The 18,144-nt window shown below is 34.5% G+C and overlaps 1 protein-coding gene across 4 annotated transcripts in view; it reads left to right on the top strand.

The window, feature by feature from the left end:
- The window catches only part of LOC117404145 (E3 ubiquitin-protein ligase ubr3-like), a 73,593-nt gene that overhangs the window by 8,823 nt on the left and 46,626 nt on the right, over nucleotides 1-18,144 (top strand). For 2 of the 4 annotated variants that reach the window (XM_059032270.1, XM_059032269.1), the window contains exons 12-25: nucleotides 104-169; nucleotides 600-689; nucleotides 2,709-2,837; nucleotides 2,926-2,978; nucleotides 3,145-3,278; nucleotides 5,229-5,316; nucleotides 5,617-5,756; nucleotides 6,650-6,746; nucleotides 7,940-8,081; nucleotides 8,252-8,356; nucleotides 11,296-11,466; nucleotides 11,641-11,673; nucleotides 12,857-13,320; nucleotides 15,964-16,052. In XM_059032270.1, coding sequence (XP_058888253.1) covers nucleotides 104-169; nucleotides 600-689; nucleotides 2,709-2,837; nucleotides 2,926-2,978; nucleotides 3,145-3,278; nucleotides 5,229-5,316; nucleotides 5,617-5,756; nucleotides 6,650-6,746; nucleotides 7,940-8,081; nucleotides 8,252-8,356; nucleotides 11,296-11,466; nucleotides 11,641-11,673; nucleotides 12,857-13,320; nucleotides 15,964-16,052 — 1,801 coding nt within the window. The remainder of the gene's footprint in view (nucleotides 1-103; nucleotides 170-599; nucleotides 690-2,708; nucleotides 2,838-2,925; nucleotides 2,979-3,144; nucleotides 3,279-5,228; nucleotides 5,317-5,616; nucleotides 5,757-6,649; nucleotides 6,747-7,939; nucleotides 8,082-8,251; nucleotides 8,357-11,295; nucleotides 11,467-11,640; nucleotides 11,674-12,856; nucleotides 13,321-15,963; nucleotides 16,053-18,144) is intronic. The other 2 variants (XM_059032272.1, XM_059032271.1) reach the window with 1 other exon arrangement.

Below are 18,144 nucleotides of genomic sequence, written 5' to 3'. Positions count from 1 at the left end.
TAAAGATGCTATCTTTTTTGTTTTGAGCTTATTTTATCTATTTTAAATGTAGTCATTTACTTTTTTTTGTTCCATTAAACTAATTTTGTTTTATTTTTTCCAGCCGGCCCCCCACCAAGTGTCATTTCACTTGCCCCTTCATCGCTATTATGCTATGTTTCTGAGCAAGGTAAGCTGACTCCCACGTGTAACGCCTTGATTTTAGAAAAACTGGCGGACCTGTGAAGAAAAACAAACTAAAAAACAGTAGCTTGTCAAAAAGGTGCATCTTGTGAACTGTTGCTTATATTTCAAACAAAGTTTATGCATCTAAACAAAGTACATGCCAAGTTGATTTGCAGGTTTCTGAACTTTATTAACTAACATTTTTAGATTTGTTTGCAACATGCCAGTCACACCTATCTGACACGGAATTGGCTCATACTTTTTTCTGGTTATTAACCGAATTCTTGTAACATTTATTTTGTCAAATGACTTGTACATTTTACAGACTGTGCATGATGACATTTGGTTTTTGAATTTTTGTATATGAAGCAGTAGTTGGCTAAATTTGATGTATAAGGTTTTTTATTTATTTATTTTTTTAACTTTTCTAATAGGCTGTGAAGTGCCAGGGACTGGACTTAGACAGCCTTTTACCAGATCAAGAAATGCTTATGAAGATAATGATTCATCCACTTCAGATTCAGGTATTGAGATGGTTAGTTAAACAGGAGATGGAGACATTGTTTGCAAAGTGGCATAAATCCTGTATACATTAACCCTTCTTCAGCGGCAAAGGGTGCAAATGTACTTCAGTGTGCTTAAAATGAACATATTTCATAACTCTTTGAAGATCCTGGGATATTGTGACGTGATTAAAATGCTTACCTTTTTTTTGATACCAAGCACATCCTTGTCCGACTCGGGAAGTGGGGGGGGGGGGGTATCCTATTTCAAAGTGCACATGGCGTAGCTACGGAGGCGGTTTTAGGGGTTTGAACCCCCCCCCCCCGAAATTCATTATTCAACACTGTGGGAGAGAGAAAAAAATAGCCACTTGCGACACTGTAAACCTCCGTCCCAACCAATGTAAACTCTGACCCATTATTATTATTATTTGTTTATTTAGCAGACGCCTTTATCCAAGGTGACTTACAGAGACTAGGGTGTGTGAACTATGCATCAGCTGCAGAGTCACTTACAATTACGTCTCACCCGAAAGACGGAGCACAAGGAGGTTAAGTGACTTGCTCAGGGTCACACAATGAGTCAGTGGTTGAAGTGGGATTCGAACCGGGGACCTCCTGGTTACAAGCCCTTTTCTTTAACCACTGGACCACACAGCCTCCAAAAACACATATCTAGTTGTGATTGGGCAGAGTCTTGCCGTTTCTTCACCAGATTCAGCCTTCGACTCCTTTTGATTGGACAACGAGTGTGCGCGTACTGTTCAAACCGACATGCGATTTTCGAGTTCATTGCAAGTTTGGAGTGTAGTTAATTTTTACTTACAAAACATTTTTCTTAATTATTACCCATCTGCAAAAAGCTTTTATTCCACCTCCAGGGATTTGCAAAAATGGCATGTCTTTCATACTGTACTGTATAGGCTACCATGAGCAGCTCCTGTTGACATGCACAATAGTGGTGAGAGTTGCAGGGGAGCTTGGATTGATGTATAAAAGGTATTGCTTCTAAAATTATTGATTTAGCCCTGCAGATTTATTTTTTTAGCCCCATGTGGTCATGTTCAATCTTAGAATGAGTGTTTCCTTCCTGTCTGCTCGGTACATTAGTTTCCAGCACTGTATTTGATTACAGCATTCTTTACAGTGCACTGCTTATTACCTCCTACAGGGTTTAAAAAAAGATGTCTTCCATATACCAGGCTACCACTAGTGTGCAGCCCCTGTAATGCCTGAGTGATATGACAGGCAATTCGGAGTAGGCTAAATGTGCCCCTATCTATAGGACTTTAAAACCTAGATTTTTATGCATAATGCAACTTCATATGGGTGCAGATGTATGTGTTGACAAACTGTTTTATTTTTTAAACTAGATTTTGTACATGTTGAGTCTCCCAAGTACAATATAATAAACGTGTTTGTGTTTGTGATATTTTAAAGGCATTTACTGTAGCACTTCATATTATTATTTAAACAATTCTTTATTTGAACTAGTTTTTTGCTGTCTTTTTTATTTTAAATTTATAAGTTAACCGCATTTATTTGCATCCCTTTCCGCCTTCCACTTATTTTTACTGCTGACAAAGGGTAACACTTTCTGTGAACAACAGGAAATGTTTCACTATTCTGCATTCCACTAAGACTTATTTTATTCACAGAGGTATTAAAGTTATGCTGATCATGACACACAAGATCTGTTTTAAATCCTACTAAGGACTGCATTTCCTTTGCCGTCATATGGTGCTTTGGTACTCCAGTTAAAACACCACCCTTTTCATGGGATCATCACTTACATTGGGGGTATCTTAGACAAGTGGAATGTTTTTGCCATTTTAGGGTGGTGGTTGATCAATTGATAAGAGATGGATTCAGAACAAAAGTTTTGAGCCCCTAGCAGGTCAACAAGTATCTGTGTTTTGGAAAACTTTGGAGTGTGGACAATACATTTAAAAATGTGCAATTTTCATCATTACTGGCTGATGGTCAAAACTTTTTTTACTTGTTCTCCGTGTGAAGTATCCTGCTTTTATTTTTTTTCAGGCAAGCCTTTCAGAAATCCATAGTAATATGTGGGTCCGGAATGGCTTACAAATTAAAGGCCAGGCCATGACTTATGTACAGTCCCATTTTTGTAACTCTATGATTGACCCGGACATCTATCTCCTGCAGGTAACAGCGAGTAGTTAATTGATGATAAATATCTTTTTCACAAAATAGCAAAAATCCTTTGGTTTAACAACTCTCTTATTTATTCTAGGTTTGTGCATCTCGGTTAGATCCAGATTACTTCATTTCTTCAGTCTTTGAAAGGTAAAAACTGCATTTTATCAGTTTCATTAGAATTTAGTTTTTGTTTCTACTTTTTAGTTTTTATTTAAAAAAAAAAAAAAAAGTATTCTCATCGTGTGGTGCAGAAAAGAAAATGTAGCAAATGCTATTCTGTGTTACCAAATAACTTTTTATATTTTCAATATAGATTTAAAGTTGTGGACTTGTTGACAATGGCATCACAGCATCAAAATACAGTGCTTGATCCAGAACATGAAAGACCAATGTTGGAGGGAGCCCTAACATTTCTTGTACTATTGTTGAGCCTTCGCATTCACTTGGGTAAGGACAATGAATCTAACTGATACACAAGTAGAGGGTCATGTTGTCTAAAGAACAAGCCTTGAATTTTGCAATATAAAAGCAATGTGTGCTTATTTTTTTTTTTTTAATTGGTAGATCAAACTTTCCCCAATCGATCATAAAGCACAAGAACATTATTTGATTAATATCTGCTAAGACCTTTTAGAAACCTTATTGTGAGGGCTGGCTTGCGATTTATTCTTAACGGCTGTTGACCTAAATTGTTAAGAGACCTGCATGCAGGGTAAGGTGCTTTCATAAAATTGGTATACATATCTAAATTGGTTGTATTTCAATCTGATCACAACAAAAGCTCTTTCATGACATCTTCTTTGTTGAGGGATAGTCCTCCAACCTTAAAGGAAGTGTTCCATGTGAATACAGGCTTGATTTCTAAGCTGCATCCACACTGGACGCGAGCGACGCAAACGACAGATCGAAGTTGCCGAATGTCAGTCCACACCAGACGCGACTGAAATAAATACATGACCCCACCCTTGCATTCCTATAGGGCATACTAGAGATGGGCTGTACCATTACAAAACAGGTCTTATTTTGATAAAAGGCTATCGCCCTGACCTCCAGCAACTCCATTGTAAAATAAAGGTTGGACTTGTAAAATCTATAGAGCAGAGTTATTGAACATCCCTATATATCCAACAGTTTTATTGTTATCTGACTGACTTCTTCTTCTTCTTCTTCTTCTTGTTAAACACACATAATCACTATATTATTATTATTATTATTATTATTATGAACATCTGTGTTATTATGCACAGGTCACCACTTACTTTGTATTATTATTATTTACTTTTATTTAGTTTTTCATTTTAAAACGGTCCGATGAACTTGACAGAAAATAATTTATAATTATGGCTCATAATCTTAAACTAATGTATGAGCTTGGTAATGTTGGGATGTGTCACATAGAATACAAACCTATTGCTGGCTTTGTTTTACAACGTATAGAATAAAGGACCTTGATAATATTTTTGTTTGTTTGGTGAATCTCCACAAAACTTCACTTTATGCGTATGTAAAGACCTTCTTTGTCACGGATTTGTGCCACAGAACAATTTATTGAACAAAACGTTATTTATCATAAAAAACAAACAAACCAAGAAAAAAAAGCTATAGCTTAAAATGAGGTCACATGTTCAAGTTGTGTGAACGCTGGACCTTTTTTGTGTCAGCCAAAAGCCAGCCAAAGGGCACAGTTTTCATTTAAATGCTGGATTTGTAGACTGCATGTATGCTCCGGTTTATTTTTGCGTATTAATAAATCTATTTTTACTCAACTTGCATAATAGGAAAGAAAATGTCTCGGTGCTGCTAAATGCACCACCCGTAAGCCACCCAGAATTGTCTTTCTTCTGGATGTCTTTGTAGGCGTTCAATTTGCAATCATATAATAATGGCTACTACTGCACCTCATAAATTTAACTTTTCGTCGGCCATGATTAACTTGTTTTGAGGCATGACTTGTTTTGAGGTGTGTGTTTGACGTGTGTCAAGGGTGTTAACCTTGCTTCTGATTGGTCAGTTTCATTCCAGTCGCACGACGAAAAAAGAAAATAGAAACAGCTTCTATTTTAGCTACGCAAAATCTTTTCAAAGCGACGTCGCTCGCTGCTGGTCTGGATACTCCCATTTGACTGCAGTGACTTCTAAATTATTTGCTCGCATCGCTCACGTCCAGTGTGGATGCAGTACTTCATGCAATACATGTTTGCCCCCTAGTGGTTCCCACTGGTACCACAAATGTTTTTATGTACTATATTGAACAGTGAATTGGTAATGCAATGTTAATGCAAAGATTTAAATGTATTTGTTTTCTTCATATCTCAGTTCACACTGCCTATTATTGTATAGTCTTATAAGGACATTATATTCATAGTGACTGTGTTGCTTTCTGTTTTGGTATTGTAGGAATGACTGATGATGATATTCTCAGGGCAGAGATGGTATCCCAGCTGTGCATGAATGATCGCACACACAGCTCCTTATTGGATCTCATATCCTTTTCATCATTTTCTTCAGATTTTAAAAGTTGTTTTCTATATTTTAGAAGTTTTATTTTTAAATGCAGTATAACAATGACCTAAACATCGGTGTTTACTTTCACTCACTTCAAAAGAGTGTTTACAGTAATATATGGTTTAATTACAAAAAAAAATGAAACCCAGCATTGCCAGAAAATCAAAGACACATCTAGACCTCAGCACCCCCTCCCTCCACTGTAACCTCCTAACACTGTTCAGTAAAGGTCTCTTGAATATATGCAATGAAGGTAAAGTCCTTAACAGTGTTTTCACATTCCTGAAAATCCAAATCCCAAAAGTGGTACTGTTCCTGGCAGTTCTAGCTTTGAAGCCATGCTTTCAGCTGTTGCTGATTTTAAGGCTCCCGTTTTTGAACCTGGAGGTTCTATGCAACAAGGAATGTACACACCTAAAGGTAGGGTATGAAAAACAATGAATTCAATTGGAAAAAAAAAATTTCCAATGCATAAGTATCTAACTGTACTAATTCAATTAAATATTTTTCACACACATTATACAGAGGAACTGTAACGCCTCAAGCAGTCTGCAGATGGAGCCAGGTGTCTGTATTATTTCTTGGCTTGCCATTTAGTTTTGAAGAATAACTGTATGTATACATTTGTACAGAACCCTGGTCTCTTCTGCCAGGAGTTGATAGAATTTCTGCTTATTATACATGTTTTAAAACTGTCATGTGTCATCAAATATAACAAGGAAACATCTTAAGGGCCCTATAGCTAATGCCCTCATATGCTCGAAATTGGAAATACTTCTGGGTGCTTACATTTATTTTTCTGTAAATGCACACTTATTTGTGTCTCTTAAATTGAAAAACATGTGAGATCTAGTTAATTAATGACAGTGCTTTTGGGGTAACATTTATATGATCAGATCATCTTTTCAAAATGCACAATGTCCTAAAAAAAACCCAAAGAAACAAACTGAAATATAAGGGATGTTTTATTCTCACATATTTTTGTCATATAGTTCCCAATAGGACTACTTTTTTGTATTGGTACATTGAATCTACTGTTAAATCAGTAATCTTCATTAGATTAATTGGAAATAAAGGCACTGCTCTTTACAATACATTATACAATATAACATTACATTAAATAATATGTCAGTTCACCATTCCATCAGCACCGTTGTTTTTTGTTTTTTGGGGGTTTTTTACCAGCCAAAAGGGGGCAGGCTATGGTTAGATTTCAGTGTTCAGATTTAGTATTATAAAAACGTACATTATCTGAGAATTAATATTACCATGATTAAGATCTATGTGTAAAGATTTTTTCAATTTATTTTTAGCTGAAGTCTGGGAAAAAGAATTTGACCCGATCATGGTAATTCTCCGAACAGTTTACCGCAGAGACGTACAGACGGCAATGGACAGATATACAGCATTGTAAGTGTTCAAAAACACACCAGGTCTGATGCATGTGAATGCAAATGGATCAGTATTATTATATATTTACATATTGACTCCAATTATAATATATATATATATATATATATATATATATATATATATATTTTATTCATTTATAAAAATTATTTATTTTGCTATTTAAACACAAGTGATTTTACACAGCATTTGATACAATTGGCAGTAATATAAAACAACAGGCAGCAGTGTATTCATTTTAATACATATGATGGTTTCGCTAGGAGCAGAATCTCTATCTGCCCTTGGAAAGATTTACGTCGGAGATGAGATGGATATGGTTAGTTAGGGCAATGTCAACTGCAATCGATATTTCAACCCTAACCCTAAAAAAAGAAAAAGATAGCGTAAGGTTAATTTCCTGAATAACTTCAAGATTTTCTGAGAAATACATGTGCTTCTACTACAGATTCTGTGAAGAGAATTGCTTTCCTGCATCCTGTACTGTTTTAATATTGTTCCTCAAATTTCATATGAATTGGATTTCACAGCATGGTCCCTTCCTGAAGGAACACGGCAAATCCTCTGTAGTTGGACTTGCAGTTTAGCTACTGAATATGTTTATTCCATCCTTCCTGATTTAACAGAATAAGGCTTTTAGGTACATATAAAGAAATAGAATATGCAAGTTTCTTCTTGAAATGCACTCAACCTTATTAGGAAAAATCCAGACTGAATATAGCAGGTTGGAGGGCTGCTAGTCAAGACATGTACCTGACATTTTTGTGTTAGTTTGTGACTGCTCACTTAAAGCACATTAAACACACTGTTGGCATGTGATATATGACCTGCCAGTCTGACTAAATATTACATAACCTGTTTTCAGTAACAATTTAATTGCAAATGGAGCAGTCTTGTCCCTTGGGCCATAAATGGCTATTAACATTGGGCAAAAAAAAAATGAATTTTGGAAGGTCATACTTTTACCTTATTACAAATATTTCCGCTTTATGTTTATGAGTAATATAATATTTCAAGAAAATGCATCAAGATTATAAACTGTAGCTGTTGTTTTAAAACTATTACCCATCCAAATACATAGATATAGACCTAGACAGATGCTGTATCAAAAAATATATATCTTCTTTAATAATACATTTTCTGCAGGAAAGAATCCATTGGTTTACTAATGAATTTGCTTTTTTCTTTAACAGTCTGAAAGAGTCTGGATTTTTTTCTGGAAACCCATGGCCACCATATAAGGAGAGAACACCTTTACATCCATGTTATAAAGGTCTTGGTAGGCTGTTGCACTGTAAAACATTACACATTGTGCTGTTCACCCTTCTGTATAAGGTAATTCCTAAACTTGAAATATTGAAGTTTAATGTGTGTCTTTACAAAGCAATTAAATAATACTGTGGTGAAACAGGAGACCACAAATCTGACCTGTATTTGTATTTTTTAATTGGAAACTTTGACATATCTATATCCCAGTACTTTTTTATTTATTTATTTATTTTTAGATCTCAATGGATCATCAAAACATGTCCGAACATGTGCTTTGCATGGTTTTATACTTGATTGAATTGGGTCTTGATAATGTGCTACAAGAGGAACCTGAAGAAGAGGTATGATGTTTTTAAAATCTAATACTAAGAATAATGTTGCTATCTCAATTAGTGAAGGGATCTTTTTTCAGCAAAGTATTGTACTGTCAGCATGGTCTAACTAAATGATCTAGTCACAAATATGTCTATGCTGATCTGAACACAATGTATTAAATATCATTTTTCACCTTACGAATGCTCCTATGTAAATCATAAAGTATGGCTTAGTATGTTGTGGTAGTTAGGAGATTGGTAAATATTGGATTACTTGTGATAAAAAGAATGAACACAGAAATAAAAGTATTATTAAATGCACCATTGTGGAAAGGCAGAATGTAAAGAAAAAATGAAGTCACCAGACCATTATTATCATCCTTTTTTTCCTTGGGAAATGGGTACAGGCTTGGGTACGGCATCAGCAGGTTTTCAATAGAGGCAGGTGCAGCCCATCAGCTATTTTACCAGTGGAGCTTGCAACTATCTGGTGCAATGAAATTGAACAGTACAGTTGATCAATGTTGCCTACAGCTCAGATGATAACTGTCTGCAGTTTAAGTAGTTAATGTTTGGGATACAGACAGTAAGTGAACAACATTAATAATAGACATTTAATAAAATTGCTCTATGTGAAACAAAATAAAACCGGTAATATATACTGTATGCTTGCAATTATCCAGAATTCACATATTTAGCATTAACCAGGTTGCTCTGGCAACTCGTTTTGTGTGTGTGTGTCTGTTGCACAAATGGTGCCTTTTCAAGTCTTTTGGTAGGTTTGTGGCCGCTATTTTGTTTATGAAATGTTTTTGGTTTTAGTCATATTTCTAGAATCCATTAAATTTGAGTTGGTTCTTTTTCTGTTTTAATTTTAAAATTGGTAAACACAACAGAAATACATTCATCTATGTGTTAATTCAATACATACAGTTGTAGTCAAAAGTTTACATACAGCAATGGAAATTTATAATTTCCAGAAATTTCTCAAACAAAGAATTTTAGGAAAATTCTAATCTAAGTTTTGCTTTTATGGATGAGGAAAAAAGTTACAAGACATTTATTTCAGCAGTTTTTTTTTTGTTTTTTTTTTTGCAAAACTCAAATGCTAATTCAAATGTATTCATACCCTTTGATGCTATGATAGCATTGTCTACAAGGTGCTAGAAATTTCAATATGATAATGCAGAACCTAATTCTAGAAAATGCTGGATTGTAGGTGGACATTCTTAGAGAGTATGAAAGCGTTAGGCGTAGGATGATTGCTGTCATTACCATTTAGTCAATATGAGGAAAAAGTAAAGAGCTATCTGAAGACCTTAGACAGAAAAATATTTGTTGTCATAAAGCTGGAGAAGGAAGATTCCCAAGTATTTGAGTATCCCAATTTCAACTGTTGTTTCTATTATCAAGAAGTACATGACTCATAATACTGTCACAACGCTCCCTCTGCCTGGAAGAAAGAAGGATCTTTCACCAAGAATAAGTAGAAGAATTGTGAGGAAGGTTAACAACAATCCGAGATTGACTGCCAAAGATATTCAAAGTGAATTGGCTGCAAGTGGGACTGGGGTTTCCATTTCAACCATAGGTCGAGTATTGCATGGTGAAGGTCTCAATGGTCGCAGGCCAAGGAAAAAGCCACTCTTAGGAAAACGTCACAAGGACAACCACTTAAAGTTTGCAAAATGGCATTTGAATGATGGATATGAGTTCTGGTCAAAGGTTTTGTGGAGTGATTAAACAAAAATCGAGCTGTTTGGTCACGTCGATAGTCGTTACGTTTGGCGAAAGTCTGGTGAGGTGTACAAAGAAAAGATCACCATGCCTACTGTCAAGCATGGAATTGGTAATATCATTGTAATGGGCTGTTTTTCCTCTAATGGCACAGGAAATTTAGTTCCAATACATGTTAAAATGGATTCCCTAGCATACCAAAATATATTGGCCAATCATCTGAAACCCTCTGCTACAAAACTTGGTTTAAAGCGCAACTGGACATTCCAACATGACAACGATCCAAAGCACACATCAAAATCTACTTAAGAATGGTTAAAGAAGAATCAAATCAAGGTTCTGGAATGGCCTAGTCGAAGTCCCGATCTAAATCCGATTCAGAATCTTTGGTATGAGTTGAAGAAGGCTGTGCACAAGAGAAGTCCTCGAATTTGAATGAACTGGAACAATTTTGCATTGAAGAATGGTCAATAATCACTAAAGAATCATGCCGAAGCTTATTGACAAATATCCTAATTGTTTAAAAGAGGTTATTATTGCTGAAGGTGCCTCAACTAGCTATTAATTTTATTTTCCTTGTCAAGGTATGAATACTTTTGAATTGGCATTTTTGGAGTTTTGCAAAACAATTGCTGAAATAAATAATTGTGGACATCCTATTTCTTGTAACTTTTTTTTTTGATTGTTTGTTTTCCTCATCCACAAAAGCAAAACTTTTCTAAATTTCCATTGGGGTATATAAACTTTTGACTACAACTGTACTTTAATAGTTGTAACACTTATTGTAAAAGTCATAACATTGCTTTTTTCTTTTTGTTTAATATATGAAAATGCTGTAAAATAAAACAGTTATGGATTCAGTTCCCTTTGCGTACATTAGGTAATTAATTTAAACAAAATACAATACAAAAAGGTAAATGCATTTTGTTCTTTGGCAATGTGCAAATCAAAAACAAACCAAATACATTTGGTCTCCATTTACTATATAATATCAGGTTTGTTTTAAAGCCATTGAAGACAATTTTATTGGGTGTTAGTTAATCGAAAATATTAGTTCTGGACAGAATAATGATCTTTTACAGACGCACTTGGAATATTACTGGATCACTGTAGTCAACTCATGGTTCCTGTAAAAACTGAAACAATGCATTTACTGCCGAGTACTTGCACATGTACTTTTATGTAGAGGTTTCCATTCATGTTTTGATTATTGACTTCAATCCTCTTAGGAACCTTGCATTGAAGAACACTGCCATGATAGTTGGTTTCCTGGCACTAACTTGCTATCCAACTTGCATCATGTTATTAACTTTGTGAGAGTGAGGGTACCAGAGACAGCCCCGGAGGTAAAAAGGGAACCTCCTGCAAGTACAAGCACAGACTCCTCCTCTTTTGCTCAGGTTAGTATGTGCAGTCATCAAACTCATTTTGAAAGCAGCTTTTGCAAATCTTAAGAAATTGGAGGGTTTGTTTAATATTCATCATCATTTGGGGAAGTGAATTACACTGAATATTTTAAAAGTTTATAGTAAGCCATAGCTTTTATATATATTGCCTTGCTTTTTGTATCACAGACTTCCAGGCGATTTTCTGGTCTCCAAAGACAGGTAGTTGTCTGTGTTTTTTTTTTTTTTTTAAGTTTCAGCAGCATCGGGAATGGCTTTAAAAACCCTTTTGCATGATTCTACAGTATTCATGAAGTAAGGCATTCTAGAATAGTTATTAGGAAGATCGTCTTAATCTTTCAAGACATTCGTCACAAACACTGGGGTGGTGTATTTTGCTGCTGCATGTATAGCAGTCCACTTGATGTACAGTCTAACATTGGAATACATGTCCTTTCTGAATGCTAAAACTAGTTCAGTATTATTTATTACTTTTATATGTGAATTTCTAACCTATAACAGCATGTCAGAATGATTAATATTGCCTTGAAATTTGCTGTGTTGTGATTGATATTTATTTTATGGTGCCATGTTTTTTTGAAAGCTGTACAGCAAACATATCTTTGTGTTATTACTCTAAGTTATGCTATTGATTTATACTTAGATTCATGTCAGCATTACATATGACTTTTAATAAAGGCTGCAGTTATCTGTAATAATGATTTAGTTTTAAACCTCTGGCTTTTCATATCATTCATATATAATATAATATAATATCTTGCCCCTGGTGGTAGTATGGTTTTCCAATAAAATTGTTAGAATTTGACATTGAACCCACTGCAGCAGTTGATTCTGTTTTTCTCCTAGTGTCTTCTCAGTTCTATGTCCTTGCTTTAAGGCTACTGCAGTAAACCACCACCACCACCACCACAATTGTCACTAATTAAAATGTAATTTGATGTTTCAGCTGGTAGGATTTATATGGCAATGAAACTATGAAGCTGCAGCACCAGAGGAGAGCATTTTTTTATAAACCTTTGTGAACTTTTATAATCAATGACTATGATTAAAATAATTAGACAAGCACCTACAATTTCATGAATCTTTAATGAGCCCCTGCACTCCCCACCCCTCACCAGTAAAACAAGAAAATCTATATGGTATCCATTACATTTGTAAATCTATATGGTATCCATTCACGTGCCTGATTACATTTGCATTGGTTGTTATTGGCTCCTTTCAAAGACCATAAGTAATTTAATAGTAAAATTAACACATGTTGAAGGGTATATAATTTTGTTTAATTGATATGTAAGATTCAGATACTTCATATCTCTTTTTATATAGCCATGATATACTGTGTTTATCAGTGTTTTTAAAGATTTCACAAAATTTTTTTTTTCAGAATTCTGGGGCAGCTCAGGTCTTTAGCTTAGTTGCTGAAAGGAGAAGAAAGTTTCAGGAGATCATCAATCGCAGTAGTGGAGAAGCCAGTCAAGCTGTTCGACCGAAATCCTCGGCAACAAAGTGGATACCCCATGGCTCAACTCCACAGCTAACCACTGCGATTCTGGAAATCAGAGAAAGCATGATATCCCTGCTAATCAAACTGCATCACAAACTGTCAGCAAAGCAAAACTCTTTCTGCCCCCCTTGGATGGAAGACCCAGAGGCTTTTGTGAGGCTTGATTCAGTAAAGTACTCCCATGGCGATGGTATTAGTGCAATTGAACGCATCTTGACAAAAGCCGCCTTCCGAGCTCGACAGAATAAGCGCTGTATACAAGAAATTTGTATGAAGATTTCACCACCTGTACCTCCTAAGAGAAACGGTCCAGCAGACAAAAAAACAATGGACAAAGAGGAAAGGTATGTACTAAGCTGTTGAACAACTTACTTTCCTTCTCTTCATTGCCTTTTTGTGTGTATTGGTGTGTGAAATATATGTACAAATTGAATGTGATAGTATGTAGTGGTTTGTTAAACATTTAATTGCCACATTTGTCGTGTGTGGTTGTATGTGTTAGAATGTTTACTTTTGGCCCTTCTTTGGTTCAACTGCAATCCTTTCCACAATTGCCAAGGTAGTCTTTACCAGACGTGGTCAACTGTGCAATTTCCACTTTACAGCATTACTAGAAACTAGTCCAATTATTTGTCAAATAATTTCAGTGTCTACATTGAAAGTGTTTCTACTATAAACATTTGCAAACTGGACAGCTTACAGTGTACATTGAGTAAACTGATAGCAGTACTACTTTTTTGTAGCTGCGCTTTGATAGTTTTCATTGTGATGTAGTGTTCTGGCGAATGAGTTTGGGTTTAGGTTGAGGTTTAAAAATGTACATCATACCGCAAGTCGAATCAAACATTTTGTTGTATTTAGAAATCAAATATTTTAGGCCAATTATCTAGAAATGGAGACAACTCTAATGTAATACTGTTTAGGACAAGCTCATTTTTTTCTATCAACAATATGAATGTGTAATTATTTATATTAAGTGAAAGTTTTAAAAAAAATGTTCAAAGAAGGATGGAGTTGCAAGTTATGGCAATCAAAAATGCCAAATTAAATAATCTGATGAACTGTCTCAAATACTTCAACAACAAAAGCTGCAGAATATGTTAGTATTTTCTTAGGCCCATCAAATAATTCCTGGCACTTCAACATGTTGTTGTGTTATTTTTTGCCTCTGATGCAATGTTATGTTTTAAATGATCTGAGGCACTTTGGGAATTGAAGTGAGACATGTAATGCATTTATAATGCACACTAGGGGATGTAAAAAAAGCAAAACAAAAAAAATCACATGGCGTATTATAGCTGCAATTGGGATTGTTTTTTTTTTTTTATACTACAGTAGAGCATTTTCACCTGCTGCTGTGTATTCCAGTATGACTGGGATTTGTAGGGCATCCTTACGAACATGTCTTTGTTTCCAAAATGTATAATCATCCAGATTTATAAATGAATACTGAGACGAATCCCATTAGGCATCTGAACTATAATTTTCTGGGTTTAATAGTCATTTAAAAACAATTGTGGCAAACTCAATTTACCTTAAACATTACAAGAAATGATGATGTATAGTCAGCAAACAAATTTACCAACAGCCTAAAATGAAGATGAATCTATTCTGATAAAGGAATGCTGCTCAATGAGCCAGTTTCAATTCTTGTTTTGTTTAAGTCCTGGTCTGTAGTAATGAAGATCGAATAGGCTGTAAGCACTCAATGATGACCTATTTTTGGTAAACTCAACCTGCAGACAAAGACAAAGGTAGCATCTCCCACTAGATAGGCTGTTGCTATAGAAACGACAGACCAGCGATTGACAAGAATCACAATTGCTCGTGATATTTTTCAAGCTTAGTGTCTCTGCCCCTTAAGCTGTCAGTGGAAATTAGAGAGCTGCACTGAATCTGTCAGTTTGTTTATGTCTTCTTATTAGGGGTCTCTATTTACAGTCAAGCCTGGTTTGTTTGAGCCATAGCTAGGGCCAAACAGTAAGACACTGGGAAAAGCAGAGCAGACAAAAGTAATATCTTATTTTGGTGCCATTTAGCCTTTGTTTCCCCAAATTACAAGTTGTAGGTTTTGAGAGAATGGATAAGCAACTTTGGTTGCTGACACTGTTTCAAGTTGCAGTATAATTCAGATATTTTACTATGTTGTATTTGATCATGTACATACACATTTAGTGAGTCAGTCAGTTCCAAATTCACTGGATGTTTGATAGAAACCTCATAATGAGACTGCTAAATAAATAAATAAAATGCAATCTATACTGGATACACTAAACAATTGAAGTCTCTTTTTTTATTAAAAAAGCTGTAGTTTCAGGACACTAATACTGTAACAGACTATTTTGTGCTGTTTTTTTTCTTTTTTTTTTTTTTTTTAAACAAAGCTTTTTGGAAGCAGAAACGTGTCCAGCATGTAAAAATATTGCTGTGTGCATCTTTTACGTAACCCGAAGGCACTGCTGCTCTTTGGAAATATTTTGAAATGCAACTGACTTGCAGGTTTATTTAATAAGATTATGCTCTGCAAGTATTCACCCAGGTGGCATGACTGGAAAATATCACCCTGGGATGGGTAAAGCTAAAACAAATTGATTTAAAAATGCATGTGTGCTAAATGTGCATAAATGTGTAATTATCTTTTAATATAATGTGGGTTTTTTATTTTAATAATAATAATAATTATTTCACAGTGTTCTTAATTACAGTGAATTAAGTGTTCTTTAGTGCACCTTTTTAAACTTAGATTTTTTATCCTGTTGTTAATTTCATAATGAAAAAGTATTACGAGTGTAGTATCAATCTGTCTATGGCACGGATTGTGTTATAATGCTGTATAATTTCATCAAGGCTTTATTTTTTGTAATATATGTTGTATAGATACAAGTATCAAAGTAGAGAGCTACTACATATAAGTACAGTATACATTTTTGCAAAGTTTATACCGTGATAAAGCTAACATCACATTTTCTTTCTTGTGTATAATGCAGGCGACAAAAAGCCAGAGAGAGACAGCAGAAGTTACTTGCTGAATTTGCTTCAAGGCAGAAGAGTTTTATGGAAACTGCAATGGATGTTGGTAAGTAGAGGAATATTTCTTTATTTTAGACAATCGAAAGAATGAAGTACACACACAATATATTTCTTCATTTAGTTTTGGCTACTGTTAACCTATTGGAATCTTGTCATGGTAAACTGTGCTATACATGCATTGACAATGTGAAGTTTGTGAAAGCATAGGACATGCCAGACAGATTCAAATTCTACAAAGCCTTAGGTTGAGGATTCCATCTTTTTATAAAACCATAAACTCTTGTTGAACCGAAATTTGTATTTAAAAAGCCCTTAGATTACCACCAGATGGGCTGTAACAAAGGAATAAATCTCAGTCTCAATCAAATCACTACATTCCATTGCATTAAAACTGAAACCACAATTGTAACGGTGGTGTAATTGCACATGTACATTTCTAGCAATAATGTAGCTTTCTAAAGTTGTGTAGTTCATTCTTATGAAGAAATATGCTGTATACATGGATTGTGTGTAGCAGGAGAGGCATTTCAATATCCAATCAAACAAATGAACATCAGTACTGAATTGTGTATGTTCCAGACACAGAGCGGACTGTCCTCTTAAACGCATAAATACTTTCATTCTGATTCTTCAAGCATGTGCCAAATTGGTGAATAGACATGTTTGAAAGACCTTTGATAATGACATATGTATGACAAAGTGAAATAATGTAAACCTTGAAACAAAAATGACAGAAAGCCAACTTCAAGTCTGGACAGGTACGTAAATATATATTTTGAAGGTTAGTATCCTGGATTTAACAGGTTGTCTTATTTCAATATCTCTGACACAGTAGTTTTAGTATCCTTTTGCTTGTATTTTATTATTATTATTTTAATAATAATGTCTCATTGTCTATTAGCCCAGGGGTTCCCACACTTTTTTACCCGAGACCCACCTGTTCAGCTGCATTAGGCCCACTGTTAGCACTCCTTGGGGAAAATGTCAAATTAAAAACATTTTATATGTTTAAACCTGTAACATTATAAATAAACCTAATCTAAACTGTCCTTTATTCATTTGAATAAATATTGTGAAAGATGGAAATGACATAGAATATGCACTGAGTGAAAATAACATTTTTTGAAACACTCTTTTTAGTAAAAAAGAATGTTTCAAGTGTTAGTAAATAAAATAAATTGCAAAAACTAAAGAAGTTTTTATCAAACCTTTAAATTAGTTACATGTGTACAATTGAAAATTTTAGAAATGCAGTTATTTTTCTTGGTCATCAAACAAGAAAGAAGTGCATGGCTCTTATTATTCCCATTCATAAATACCTGAACAAGAATCACTTTTGAGTAAAACCAGTACAACGTGCACAAAAACATAACTCATTAAATCCTAATTTCTGAACCTCTTACGGTGAACTGTCGTGCACAAAAAAGAAATTAAGCAGCTCAGCTGCGACACTTAACCAAAAGAAAACTTATATCAAAGAGAAGTTTGAATCGGTCGAAAAACGTTTTTTTTTTTTTTTTTTAATTATTACTTTCTTTCCAACAAAACATATTTTAGTGTTATTTTAAGATGACTGTGAACAAGTCAGTAATAAATAAAATAGCAGTATATACAAAAATTTTAATAAATCAATTACCGGTATGTAACAAGATTTATCAGTTGAATTAATAACTTGATTTACTTAATTTACTTAAACATACATCAAACTACTCAATATTTTAAATGTTAATTGCTAATTAGTCACAAAAACATATTCATCATAGGCATCAATTGATTTTTTTAATGAATGTTATCAAGTACAAAAGTTAGTATGAAAGCTTTCTACAGAAGAAAAAAACCATTCCAGCACCTCAAAACTGAACCCACGGTACAAATGCATTCAAATTTCTGCCTTTTTTTTTTCTTTATACTTTGCAAAACTTATTCTTTGATAGCGGATTCGACATATTGTAATTTTACTAAAAATGAACACGCTTTTTACATCTGACAGCAGAACGATCACATGACCTTAACACTGTCCTATTGTCAGAGCTCTCACTCTACATCACTCCTACAGGTAGGCAATCTGTTAGCTCTGACTTGTGAATTTCTGCTTTGATTGACAGTCCGCCAATACTGCCTAGCTACAATTTATTTTT

The sequence above is a fragment of the Acipenser ruthenus genome, chromosome 10 (genome assembly GCF_902713425.1).
Source record: "Acipenser ruthenus chromosome 10, fAciRut3.2 maternal haplotype, whole genome shotgun sequence".
Lineage (NCBI taxonomy): Eukaryota > Metazoa > Chordata > Actinopteri > Acipenseriformes > Acipenseridae > Acipenser > Acipenser ruthenus.
Note: the sequence above shows the minus strand (reverse complement) of the source record. Positions and strands in the feature narration are given on the sequence as shown.